This window comes from Hyalella azteca, unplaced genomic scaffold (genome assembly GCF_000764305.2).
Source record: "Hyalella azteca isolate HAZT.00-mixed unplaced genomic scaffold, Hazt_2.0.2 contig3326, whole genome shotgun sequence".
NCBI classification, from domain to species: Eukaryota; Metazoa; Arthropoda; class Malacostraca; order Amphipoda; family Hyalellidae; genus Hyalella; species Hyalella azteca.
In genome coordinates, this window is record NW_025933578.1 from 227956 (window position 1) to 241140 (window position 13185).

Genomic DNA, 13185 nt, shown 5'->3' on the forward strand with positions numbered 1-13185 from the left:
CAATATCACAAAATAATAATGTACTGAAAATTATGCATGGGAAGTGAGGAACGAAGACGGCAATACCTACGAAACTACGGGAGATTTCTCCTTTGTAATCCCAGAAGGTTGCTCTCACCTTTTCCATTGATGGTAAAAGGAAACGAGTCACTGTAATAAAAAAATTGTCGCCTTTTACTCCAGAAAATTGCCTTTTTAACGCACTTCAGAACGCGGCTCATTTCCAAGTCCGGTCCTGTATGCCGGCCCGACCCTCACTGGCGTCCGCAAAAACTCCAGTTAGCCGAATTGCGAAGTGTGTGAGGCAAGTTCTGGTTACAATCGCTCTTAGCAACCAAAAGCGGGTCAACGAGAATAAAATTCATCGGCAGGGCAACACAGAGAAATATTTTTCCATAGCGTCAGCGCCGAAGTTCCAGGAATATTTTTGGTCCAGAAACTAATGCCGTCAATGTTCGGTTAAAACAAACCGATGCCTTTACTTTTTAGGGGTTGAATCAACCTCAGCTCACTGCCTAGACTGATGCAGAACGTAAAAGGAGAAAAGTTTTTTAAAGCTACGTAATTAGTATTCATAGGAAACGGACTCCTCATAAATCATCAAGTCCTTCCCTTGTCGCAATTACGATCGCCCCTGGAAAATTCAGGTAATGGAGTGCTTCTGAACACCGGCGCATGAAATCGCTTCGTGAAATTTATCGACTCCTCAGCAACGTTAAAACTAAGGCTCATAGATTTTGCAGACAGAATTTGAAAAGGAATTTAATTAAAAGTTTTCCAGTTTGTCGTAAAAATTTAAAGAATGGCCATCTCTTTTTGACGCCTCAGAAAATAGGTTTAGGGCTGCTTGCACAACATAAAAATTATTTTCAACTATAAATTCAGTTGAGCACATGCTTTAGAGATGCAACTTGTTCCACGCGTCCTGTTCGTCAGTATATCGCCAACCCATCGTGATAACTAATACAGAGTATTGTCACCGACATACGTATCGCACCACGCATGATAAATGGCCATGGACGTTACTCAAGGTTCACGAGGCATTGTCACTGATGAAGAATGTGGTAGTGTTGAATTCGTGTTCCCGTATATTCGTTAATAAATTAGTTGAAAATATACCTAAAAATCCTAGCGCAATAGATAAACCACTACCAGGCGATATTTTCCTAAACCACTAACTAAAAGACCCGAGCTCAAAATTGAATATCTCAGACAGTCCGACAGCGGCAATAATACTGATCGATGGGGATAGAAATGAGTAAAAGAACGAAGTTTTGATCTGTTTTGTAATTAAATAAGGTTTACTCGTACACGCTTGAAAGGCAGCAGTCATACAGTGAATTAAACGATAGTCTAACACGTGTAGTAGAAACGAAGAATCAGCACAGCAAATCTCAAGTTATTTTAGTCGCGTTTATTCATTCAAGGAGAAATGGATAAACTTCTAACACTCAGACAAGACCTTAACATGAATAACCCAAACAGATAAACAACTCACTTTCGATGACATAATTTCTTACACACTCCATCATTAGATGAAACAATGAGCGAATAAATAGTAATAATTAATAAATTTTTGATTGCACCTCTTTAAATAGCATGTTGAGGATGTGAGCACCACGCAAGAAATGTTACTACTCCAAGAACGAAATATACGTAATGAAATCAACATCCAGTGAAGTCAAGTTTCAACATGACATTTACGCTCGCAAGTTCCGAAATATGTAACACAGCTGCATTCAACGTCTCTCACAACACTCGCGCCTTAAAGGCAAGGAAATGGAATGAGATGCAACGATTTGATCTAGAGCATCACTAACGCTAAATGATTCATAATGAACGAATACATATACACTACCGATGACGCTACTGATGGTCACGTGGAGATGTCAGAATATTTCTTCCGCTCCTAACGCAAAGCACATAAACTTTAATTCATCAGAACTAACTTGGGCAGTAAGTACCTAAAATTATCCTCAAGCTTGGGTCGGTGCGATGTCACCTTACGAATATTCACAATATCAGTTAGCTTGACGACAGAACGCCCTCAAAAAAGGGCAAATAGTGTACACATTCTCAACCGAATTCTTCGCTGTAAAACATTTCGTTTACATGAGATTTAATGCCGTATGAAAATCTATTATCTACACGAGGCAGCCAGCTCCAGCGTATAGTCAATGTCACGGACTAGAGATGCCACCCTGACGGTCGCGGCGCCTACAACTCATCGTGCATTTCCTCGGTCTCTTCAGCGTCGTCGGTGCTAGGCTCCTCGTCGGCATCAAGCGCTTCTTCCTGCCCCTCATCCTCAGGCAACTCAGGTTCCTCCTCTATGGGCTCATCAGCAGCAATGCCGAGGGTTGTGCGGAGCATTTCTTCTACGGATGCAGCGAATTCAACTGTGTCTTTCAGCATGAAGCCAGACCGAAGAGTTGCTGCAAACAAAAAATCCTTCCGTCAGAGTGCATAAATGGAAATTTATTACCAGGGAACACTTAAATGAGCAGACGAATATTTTATTGTTTTGTCCAAAATTTAAAATTCTAAAATTGCGTACAGTAGAAATTTCTAAGCTCGCTCAACAAGATCGAATTGCATATTACATCATACCCCAAATAATTTACACCATGGAAATAAAGTTAAAACTTCAGAAACTGAGCGTTACCGACCTGTTCTGAACATCATCTTGGCGATGTCGACTGTAGACTCGTCAGTGGCGCCATCATGAACACGTTTTAAGAGCTCCTTCATGATAGGATGACGAGGGTTGATTTCTAGAGTTTTCTTCTGGTTCAGGTAATACCTATAACAGAATTCATGTCAATATTAGTTATAATTAGCCAAAATACAAGAATAGTCCTTTACAAATCAACATTTGCTACAACAGAAAAAACATTTCAGTTGTGGAATCCACAAAATTACATGTTAATATTGAAAACTGAATTCAATGGCAATTTAGGAACTATTGCACGGCGACCGAATAAATATACATCTCTTGCTGATGGCCGGCAGGATATTAATAAGCTACTAAAAATTCAAATCAACCGTCAACAACAATTACACCACACGCATTCGCAACTATTGTGCTAAAAAAATTCTGTTATTTAGTATTAGAAAATATTTGCAGAAGCACAATGAAACATTCAGTCCGTAGGATATTTTGGAACTAAGTCAGTAGATAATACCAGGTCCAATAATTAAGGAACAACGTGAAGCAAGCAAGCTAAAAAACTGTGCAACTCCAACATCAAATCATTGTGCGGTAAACAAATGAAGCCCCGAGTGAGAGCTGCAAGCGCCTGGTTTCAAAACTCTTCAAATGAAAACTCCGAAATTATATGTAAAGATGTAAACAACAGCAAATTTATAAAGGATTGCTACAACGAGACTATGAGAATCCACCCGTGCATGAAAATATTACCTTCCGATGAGATTGCGTGAGATTTTTCGTCATCGCGAGACAAAGCCCAATGCTTTAAAGGCACCGCAGCTCAGATAAACGAATATACTCTCGAAGGAATTTATTAGAAAAAATGTTACCGAAATCGAGGGTAAGCATTGCTCGAGTTTCAAAACGAGATTCATCAGGCTATGACTGAATTTAAGCTGATAAATACTGTTCTAACTAGGTGCGTCGAAACAAAATTCTCATAAGTAGAATTGAAAAAAATGGGGAGATCTCCAACACGATAATTATGTTACAGTAAATGGTTCAACCATTCTAAATTTGAATTACTAAGTATAAATCGAACGGATATTCAGATGATGAAAATGTTTCACATTGAGTGATCAATATAAAGCGGTGGCATTAATAGATAACCGCGACATTTACAAAACTTTACAAAAATCGAATCGAGTAGGTATTTATCTACTCAGAATTCAGTCTATTGTGGTTAAAGTGTCAATTCAAAATATTTATATAGATAGACTGACAGTAAGTAAATGTTCATAAAAAAAAAGAAAGTTGGTTGTTATGAATTATGGGTTATTAGAATAGTCTGAAAGCAGACTGGATAAGACGGATTCCCAACTGAGGCTGAGAAAACCAGGAGCTAATGATAAAGAGGTCTAGAATAATGTTGGGGAAAACGCTACCACATGAAATCCGAATCAACAGATAACGTTTCTGACACAAAACCCAGGTAATAGTTGTAGCAATTAATGCCATTTCACAGGTTACTGTCCATAAAGCTGTACTTTATTTAGCCAGTAGATGGCACCCACTGTCTTTGAACATCGTCGGTCTTGCTGTGAGTTTGTGCCGACACGATGCGTTCCATGTTAGCGGTCCAGCCAAAGCGCGACGAGACGAGTGCGCAGGGCGAAGATTCCAACCGCTCACTCACCTCTGCTTTGGATATCTGCACTCACGACACCAGCAATGTGAGTATCAGGGATACCATCAACCAAGGATGACCAGGAATGGTACGGTAGTGAAAAATAAAAACTAAATTTCGGGACGACAAAGAAAATGGGGATTTAAAAATTTCTAGGTTATCGGGCAAGACGACAATGAGACAATAATTTTTAACCAAGTAACAAAACTGGTGGAATTCATCGTGAAGAAACGTTACCGCGCGTTTCAAAAGAAACAATGCGGGAATAAATCGGAGTGTGCCGAGCAATGAATATGTTCACACCGTGGTAATGAGAAAAAAATACACGAGTGATGTGCAAATCAAAATCAACAGGATTGACTACTTAATTGGGAACACAGATGTGCATAAGATGAGTAAAAACTTATATATAGATAGCATAAATAAAACTTACATAACTTGTCACAGCCAAACGTGCATTCACATCTAGTGAAGTGGATGCATAACAAAATGAAAGCTACTTGAAATAAAATTTCCAATAAAATAGTAATTCTCAGTTCAATGTACTGACGGAAATGAACAGAATAAAACAATAATTAGAAAAAAAAACACTGCAGCACAATTTCACCGGCATTCCCTGCAAACAAAGCAAGAATTACAACAGCGTGCAATCAGCGCGACCAAGTCGCCTGAACATGAAAAAGTTTTCGACGCTCACTGCCTGGTGACATCTTCTGATTTTTGATGAGCATTTGAGATGTGGAGGCGTTCCATGTTGCCAGTCCAACCGAACGATGAAGCAACCAAAGCGCACGGTGATGTCGTCAAGCGTTCGCTCACTTCGCATTTGCTAACCTGATTTTCATTGCGTTAAGTAAGTGGGCAAATAGCCGTCTTCGGGCACTACGTATATGTCATTAACACCGTCAGTGTGATATTGATGAGAAGTATTTCAATAAATCGTGATGATCAGAAGTATTTTTGCTGCGCTCAAGGCACAAGGATATTATTTCCCATTCTTCAGAGGCAAAAAGTTCAATGAGCCTCGAGCCTTGCTAATCTTATTCTACTCATTTAGTTCGATTCAAATGCAGCAGGGACGAATCTGCATCAGAGTTTCTTCAGAATGATTGAATTTTCGTTACACAAGTAATGGATGCTAGACAGTTCTGCTCCGAACAAGTGAACATTAAAATGGCCTGGAAACGGAGATGTCTAGTTTAAGAAGACGATCTAAAATAACAGTGGAAATCGAAGTCGAGAACATAAAATTTAGCTTACCTGATCTTTAAGAGCTTCTTCAGCAAGCCATGTGGTGAGAGGCTCGAACTGCTTCTTGAGCTCTTCAGTTCTCTCCTTGGCAGCCTCGCTGCTGGAGAGTGTGAGGCCTTCTTTGGCCACATTCTGGAACTTCTTGCCTTCAAACTCGGGCAGGGCGTTGATGGCGTACTCGTCAATGGCTTCGACCAGATAGAGAACTTCAAGACCTTTCTTCAGGAGGCGTTCAACAAATGGAGAAGTGGCCACCTGCAAAAATTATTCAATAGTTGCCGGGTGGATGTAGCTACTTTGAACTGTTACGATTTATAATGTAATTCTTTGGAAAATATGCTTATTTGTTAACGTACCGGTATACAATTACCGTAAGAGTAAATTTTTTGAAACTAAGGATTGAAATAATTGACTAAGATTGAGCTCTTCCTCAAATAACATAATAAAAAACGCAGGGATTGAAAAATAAATGCTACATTTTAACACATTTGATTGAGGACAACCAGAAACAGAAACCGATGTAACAAAAGGAAACGCACGGATTTTCCTCTCGTACTGACCTCCTCCTTGGAAGCACCAGCCATGTAGTAAATACTTTCTTGATTCTCCTTCATTCTGGCCACATAGTCAGCAAGACTGGTCTTCTTGTCACCTTTCGTGGATGAACTGCCGAATCGCAGCAACTTAGCAAGACGGTTTCGGTTGCTTGTATCTTCAAGAATACCGAGTTTCAGGTTGGTAGAGTATTCCTTGTAGAACTTTTCGAAGTCGTCTTCATCTAGTTTCTTGAACATGTCGAGAGCCTTGCGGACGAGCTTCTTCTTGATAACCTTGAGGAGCTTGTGCTGCTGCAGGGTCTCGCGTGAGACGTTCAGAGGCAGGTCGTCTGAGTCTACGACGCCGCGAATGAAGGACAGGTAGTTGGGCATCATGTCCTGAGTATGAATATTGTTGATTCGTGTTATCGATTGTCACTAAAACCATCAATATGAATCGTGCGTGCACTACTATCAAAGGGATGAGCAAAGAGGCTATAGATGCTAACAGCAAATCAAAAAATTATACTAGATTGCGTATCTAAAAGTGTAAATGATGGCGTATCTAAAAGCCAGTTCAGTCAAAGATGACAGAAATGGAAAACCAATATTATTAGCAATCTGTATTTTATTCCCAGTATTTATTCTTCAAATCGACTATAATCAACTGATTAAACTGCTAGGTTACTTTCATGCGATTTTTTTCAGACACTCCAGTGGTGCAACTAAACTTATTGCAAATCGCCAGTACTCTTTAACGCCATCAAGTTTTGTACGGTTTAATTTTTCTAGAACAATTTATAATAGTTCCGAGAAATATTCAGGGTAATGACTTTACATAACATTTGATGTCAACGAAAGATATTATCTAATAGTAATAATTCACCTTAAAGTCGTCAGTAATGAAGACGCGACGGACGTAGAGCTTGATGTTGTCAGTGGCAGTGCCGTATTTGTTGAAGTTCTCAGTCGGTTGCGTGTTCGGCACGAAGAGCAAAGCCTTGAATGTCACTTCACCCTCAGCTACGAAGTGAGTGAATGCCAAGCTATCTTGGCTGTCCTTGCTCATACTCTTGTAGAATTCTTGATATTCTTCAGCTTGGATCTCAGATGGCCTGAGCAAAAAAGTTTATTAATTTAAATATTTCAACATCACATGAAAGCGAGACCATACACCTTTGACAACCCCCCAGGCCAGTCACAGAATATCAAAACCTACCTACTCAAGACATGAACATTTCTTCGATTATGGTTTTCGTAGCTGCCAGTTTAAAACCAACAAGACGAGAGAGAGAATGATGAGCTGTAAAATTATCATCATGTGATCATCATTACGAACATTGGCAAGTGCATTCAAGCCATGTAGGAAACAAAAGATAATTGTCATTTGAAGGACCTACTTCCTCATCCAGATGGGTTTGGCATCGTTGACAAGCACCCAGTCCCAGATGGTCTTGGTGATTTTCCTGGTCTTGGGTTTCTCATCTTCTTCTTCTACTTTGCCTTCTTCATCATCTTCAACCTTGTCTTCTTCAGCTTTGTCCTCATCGGCCTGAACAAATTTTTTCATTGATAGAGATCTTAGAAAACATCTTGAATGTTGATCATTGTAAATGCTCTCTGAACGATCAAGCATTATAACAAGAAATAAGCAGCAGCCAAACTGAGTCATTGCACAGTCACCGTACCTACTGCATAACATGGATTTATCTATAATGAACAAAGTAAATTCATAGAAAAATCAGTTATATTAGCCGTTGTCGTTCTTGTTTCTTATGTTAAGAGTTTTTCTACACACTAAGTCGCGCTTTGAATAAAAATTCAGAAATAGAAGACTTACTTTCTCAGGTTCTTCCTCGTCCTCAATGGGCTCCTCGACCTCCTGGGAGACGCTCTCCCACAAGTAGATGGGAAAGTTGATGAACTGAGAGTATTTCTTGACCAACGTCTTCACTGTGTCGATCTCAACGAAGTCGTAGGCTTCTTCCTTCAGAGTGAGCGAGATGGTCGTGCCTGAATAGTTCAAGATAGTTTTTTATCGTCTGAAGTGACCAGTGACAGCATTAATTCCAATTTAGAAAATGAATTGGAGTTTTTTTTTACATGAAAGACGTCAAATGAAAAAGGAATTTTTTTCAACATAAAAGAATTCCTTTAACATCAAATTTGCTCATGATTACGTTTCTCAACAAATCATACAAAGTCCAATTGAAACTGTAATAATAAGAGAGAACGATTATACTGTATATAAATTCAATTGACGAGATTTAACTTCTAGATTTCTTTATTATTAACTTTACATCAACAAACAAAATAGACAGTACAGTTATCAGTACGTTTACGTACTATGCTTCAAAGAATATTGGTCAGGGTGTTCAAGGTGTACCAAGCTTTTACTTCTTCAAGAGATTAAAGAAGGCTTTAACCTCACCTCGCTTGAGCGTGTCTCCCCGTGGGTCTTCGACGACACTGAACTCGTTCGAGTTGCTCTCCCAGATATGCTGGGTGTCGTCATTGTGCTTAGACGTGACCACGACGCGGTCAGCAACGAGGAAGGCTGAATAGAATCCAACACCAAATTGACCAATGAGGTCGCTGGCCGACTGGCTGTTGTCACTTTCCTGAAGATAGTAAGAAAATCATAGATATTGCAATATACATGAATGAATAACAAAGGGTTTTCTAGTGTCGTCAGTCAGCATTCATCAAGCATAATAACCCTCCTCATTACCCAACTCGCTTCAACCTGAACCCATCACAGTACAAGCTCAAATGGACCGCAGGCATGATATGCAAGATGAACTTCTTATTCCAAATATTTCATGTTGACAAATTCATAAAATAGCTATTAAAATTTAACATGACTGATCGCAAATGCAACATTCACAACAGGAATTTCGAGGTACCTGCAACTTGGTGAAAAACTCCGAGGTTCCCGACTTAGCAATGGTTCCCAAGTTGTTCACAAGATCTTTCTTGGTCATGCCAATACCGGTATCGGTGATGTGCAGGATGTGGTTCTCCTGTCAGAATAATCCAGGAATTATCAAAGGGAAAAAAGAGCAACAAATAATACAAACATCAGGGTAAATTCAACAGACACATGCCAACGCATTACTTTAAAAATATCCTGTTAGAAAAGTGTCCAAGTCATATGATAAATGTTAAAAGCAGTACCTACGGTAAAATCCTGTAGATCAACTAAACATTCATATTTATATGCACTGAAAAACATGCCGAGTAGGTACAACATTCTCGCACAAAGCAGCAATGTACAGAAAAATACTTCAAGTTCAAAAGAAAAAGTAAGAACAACACCTTGATATCACTTACTTTGTCAAGTTTGATTCTAATAGATAGTTCATCAGTGGCAGCAAGCTGTTCCTTGTCAGTTAGCGATAACAAGCGAATCTTGTCCAGAGCATCCGAGGCATTACTGATGAGCTCTCGCAAGAAAATCTGCAACAAACAAGACTCGTGACTCATGAGAAAAACAGCTCCTATCCTACCAGACTGTAGAAGTGTTTAATGATAGCAAAAATTGCATTAATGTTCACAACATACAATAATAGGGTTATTTGAAAATGTAAAAATGGCTACATTATAACATTAAATATTTCAAGTTCTTAGCAAAATATAATAACATAGGTATATGTACCTACCGATCAGCATAAAATACTTCTAGATATAGTAGCATTAGTTCCTAAAACCCTAGTACATCTCATTAGTTCAAAATACAAACCTCCTTGTTTCTGTACAACGAGTTGATGATGAGTTTCATCATGCGGTTAACTTCTGCCTGGAATTCATGCTTCTCTGCTTTGTCTCGCAGCTCTTTGATCTGAAGAAGCAAAGTTCAAAATAAAAATTCCCTTAATGGTGACAAGTTTTTCACATAATACATATTATCCTTTTGCACATGCAATAAGGGTGTGACAAACAAGTGAAATACAATTTTTTTGCAAAAGTTAAACTTTTATGGACAAAGATGAGCTATTAAGCAAATTCAGCATCTGAGACTAGGGAAATCAATTGTTAAAAACATGCTATCACACTTTAAAGACAATTATGATTGTAAAATCATGAAATGCTTTCCAGAGCACTACCTATATACTTCACTAACTCTAGAGTCCAGAGATAATCAGAACTCAGGTTCATAGGACTTGGTATTCAAGATTGCAACAATATAGAAGAAAACACAAAGAATTGAAATATTTAAATGACAACATACATACTCGCCAGATTGCACAATTGAGTAAACTTTAATGGAGTTGTTCATTCAATTCAATGAATCATTTGCATAATAATGGATCTGTAACCAGCAATTCATTCCGTTAATGTCCAAATATGCACAGAAACTGGAGGCCTAGATTTTGCAGATGATACCCTCCTCTCATCAATTCTACTTCATAGATATTATATACCTGGGCAACATTAAGTCCATCCAACTTGATAGCTTCTTCTTCTCTGGCAACCACTTCATCATCAGTCTTACTGCCCTCCTTGCTGCTGCCAATGTTGTTGTCAACAGTTCCTAGGTCTTCCACTTCATCTTCTGCTTTGGTGGAGCCCACACCTGTAATGAAAATGCAAAATTCTCAGTTTTTTTTTGGCAAATTTCAGATAACATTCTTGGCTAGACATTTAAGATACTGGCAAATATTGAGATTATTAGGCAAGTCAATTCAATTCTAAGATACAAGCAGTATTGACACCCTTGAAAAAATTATGATAATGTGGCATCACTCACCACATAAACATGGCTAATTCAATACCCTCTAAATACAATTTTTAACTTGTGCATGAATCTTTCAGGTCAGGAGTTATCTAAGCTCATGGGTACTGATTTGTGAGTGATATCGTACCAGGAATTTAATAATCACTGCAAGTTTACACATCATGATCTGGCACTAACAGGGTGACGTCTAATTTCCAAATGGCAGCAGTTCTAAACTGCAGCCACAAGAGGTTGGAATTTGATGAACACTGGATCATGAATTCAATATCAATCCACTCCAGCTTGTTTGATTAATATATACGAGCTTACTTATAGAATGAACTAATGAAGCCAGATCTATGAAATATCTTATTTTGCAGCTTAGGATTGGAGCTTACCTGCTTTCTTTGGTGCCAAAAATTCCTAATATATGAATTATTTCCTAATTAACTGCCAAAATATTGTAAAATGGGGTAACTTTGACCACTTTTTTTCAAAATGATGTCTTTTTTTACTAGATAAATTAAACTTAAATTGAAGCATGCAAAATACAGGTCTATACTCTAGCTTTACTCACCATAAATTGCTGGCTCCTGCCTCTCATAGTTTCGATGTAATTTCATAAAAAGTGATGGTCTTTCTTACCCCAGCTCTTGGGGTTTCTTAGACTGGGTGGTAAAACAAATCTTATTTTTTGGTAAAATAACTCCAGGTTTTGGTGCATTGTAGTAGAACTCTTCTAGTTACATATGCAAATGACAAATTTTAGGAAAGTGTCATAGTTTGCGAATTGGGGGTGCCGCCTCCCAATGGGGGAACTTAGACCTCCTAATGTCAGCCATGACGGGGTAAACTTGACCGGCTTGGAAATTAAGTTAAAATTACCATATATAAGACTGTAGAGTCTGAAATATAAAGAAAAAACATTAATAGGTGTATCAAACATAAAATATGTTATACAGGTACCTATGGTATTATGTTATATAGGTACCTATGGTATTTAACTTAATTTCCAAGCCGGTCAATGTTACCCCCGTCACAGCTGCCATTAGGTGGTCAGAGTTCCCCATTGGGGGGCGGTGCCCCCCATTTACAAACTATGACACTTTCCTGAAATTTGTCATTTGCATATGTAACTAGAAAAGGTCTACTACAATGCAGCAAAACCTGGAGTTATTTTACCAAAAAATAAAAAAATTGAAGGAGGTACTCCAACAGGCTTTAAATAATAGCTCTTTTTCATGGGTCACATTTTTAATTTTTTAACCTATTGGATATGCTAACTTTTTAAATCTTTCTATTGTGTTACATAGCCTCAGTATTAGGCCCTTAACGGCCATTGACAAAATTTTTCTATGTCAAATAGTTTTTTTTAGTTTTTGGGGTTTTTGTTGAAAAAAACAAAAAGTGGTCAAAGTTACCCCGGGAGTCAAAGTAACCCCCACTTACGGTACTTTACAATAATAATAATAGCGGTTATTAATTAATTCAGGGTGCAAAGAGCAGGCAAATAGCCTATCAAATTTCAGGCATCTTTGGCAAGTTGACAACACAGAACCTCAGTATCAAAATCTGTATCAAGATCTTTCCTACACATTAGTGACATTACAAATTTGTTAAATACATACCTATTTCCATGCATTTTTTGGCAAAGAGATTTCAAAGGTTTACTCAGTTATGGCAACAAATCTCAAATAATACTAGTTACATTTAGAATAAGGGCCTAAAATGGCAAAATGACAGCTAAAATCTGCATTTACTATTTAGGAGCACAATCAAGTCGTTTATTAGGCATGTGATTCAAATTATCATTCAAGTTTTACAAAAATCTGTAATTTTAATGCCACGATTTTTATCAGAATCATATGTAGAAACACAAATACCAAAATAGTGATTTGAATGTTTAAAAATCAACAGTGCTAGTGTGCTACTGTCGAACAGCTAGGTCACTAACGTCACTTAATTAAATTGACTTAGCCTACTACTCAGTTACTGTATGTGTATCATCAAGAGTCATGACATATCTCGTATCTGAAGGTTAAGCAAACTCTTCTATGTAATTAAGCCCACCAAAAAATACTTACCACAAAGCAGGACTAATCCAAGGAATAATAAAAATCTGTTATCCAGACCAAACATTGTTGGGCAACGTTGGACGAAACAATTGAAGAAACGTCAAGACGCTACAGGAATGTCTCACACACGCACAACGCACTGTCCCACGTCTGGATGCCGGTAGTAGAGTGACGACTGATAAATATTCGCCTACGTACGTCAGCTCATCACAACACATCTGCTGGCTCAACAAATTTGATTCCCGACATTTACAGATTTCATGCATGAA

General features: G+C 38.2%; 1 protein-coding gene across 2 annotated transcripts; it reads right to left on the bottom strand.

Annotated features, from left to right (window-relative positions):
* Positions 1-1268: 1268 nt before the first annotated feature.
* LOC108675307 (endoplasmin) lies at positions 1269-13100 on the bottom strand. 2 transcript variants are annotated; one of them, XM_018163307.2, is made up of 14 exons: positions 12926-13100; positions 10549-10700; positions 9867-9965; positions 9458-9583; positions 9031-9147; positions 8556-8745; positions 7965-8137; positions 7525-7676; positions 7011-7239; positions 6149-6523; positions 5598-5843; positions 5035-5171; positions 2670-2803; positions 1269-2435 (listed from the first exon to the last, which is right to left on the bottom strand). In XM_018163307.2, exons 1-14 carry the CDS (start codon positions 12978-12980, stop codon positions 2218-2220), a joined length of 2403 nt encoding a protein of 800 aa, XP_018018796.1. In that variant the 5' UTR covers positions 12981-13100; the 3' UTR covers positions 1269-2217. The 2 variants fall into 2 exon arrangements, with proteins under 2 accessions (XP_018018796.1, XP_018018795.1); XM_018163306.2 differs by lacking the exon at positions 5035-5171 and adding an exon at positions 4225-4361 and having other exon boundaries at positions 12926-13099.
* Between the last annotated feature and the right edge of the window lie 85 nt (positions 13101-13185).

Bases quoted from the DNA above. Each gene is read 5' to 3' on its own strand.
- LOC108675307 (XM_018163307.2), bottom strand. From the start codon at position 12,980: ATGTTTGGTCTGGATAACAGATTTTTATTATTCCTTGGATTAGTCCTG. The intron at 7,240-7,524 runs GTAGGTCCTTCA...TTTTTTGCTCAG, and splicing joins AAACCCATCTGGATGAGGAA to GCCATCTGAGATCCAAGCTG. The intron at 6,524-7,010 runs GTGAATTATTAC...ATTCATACTCAG, and splicing joins TCATTACTGACGACTTTAAG to GACATGATGCCCAACTACCT.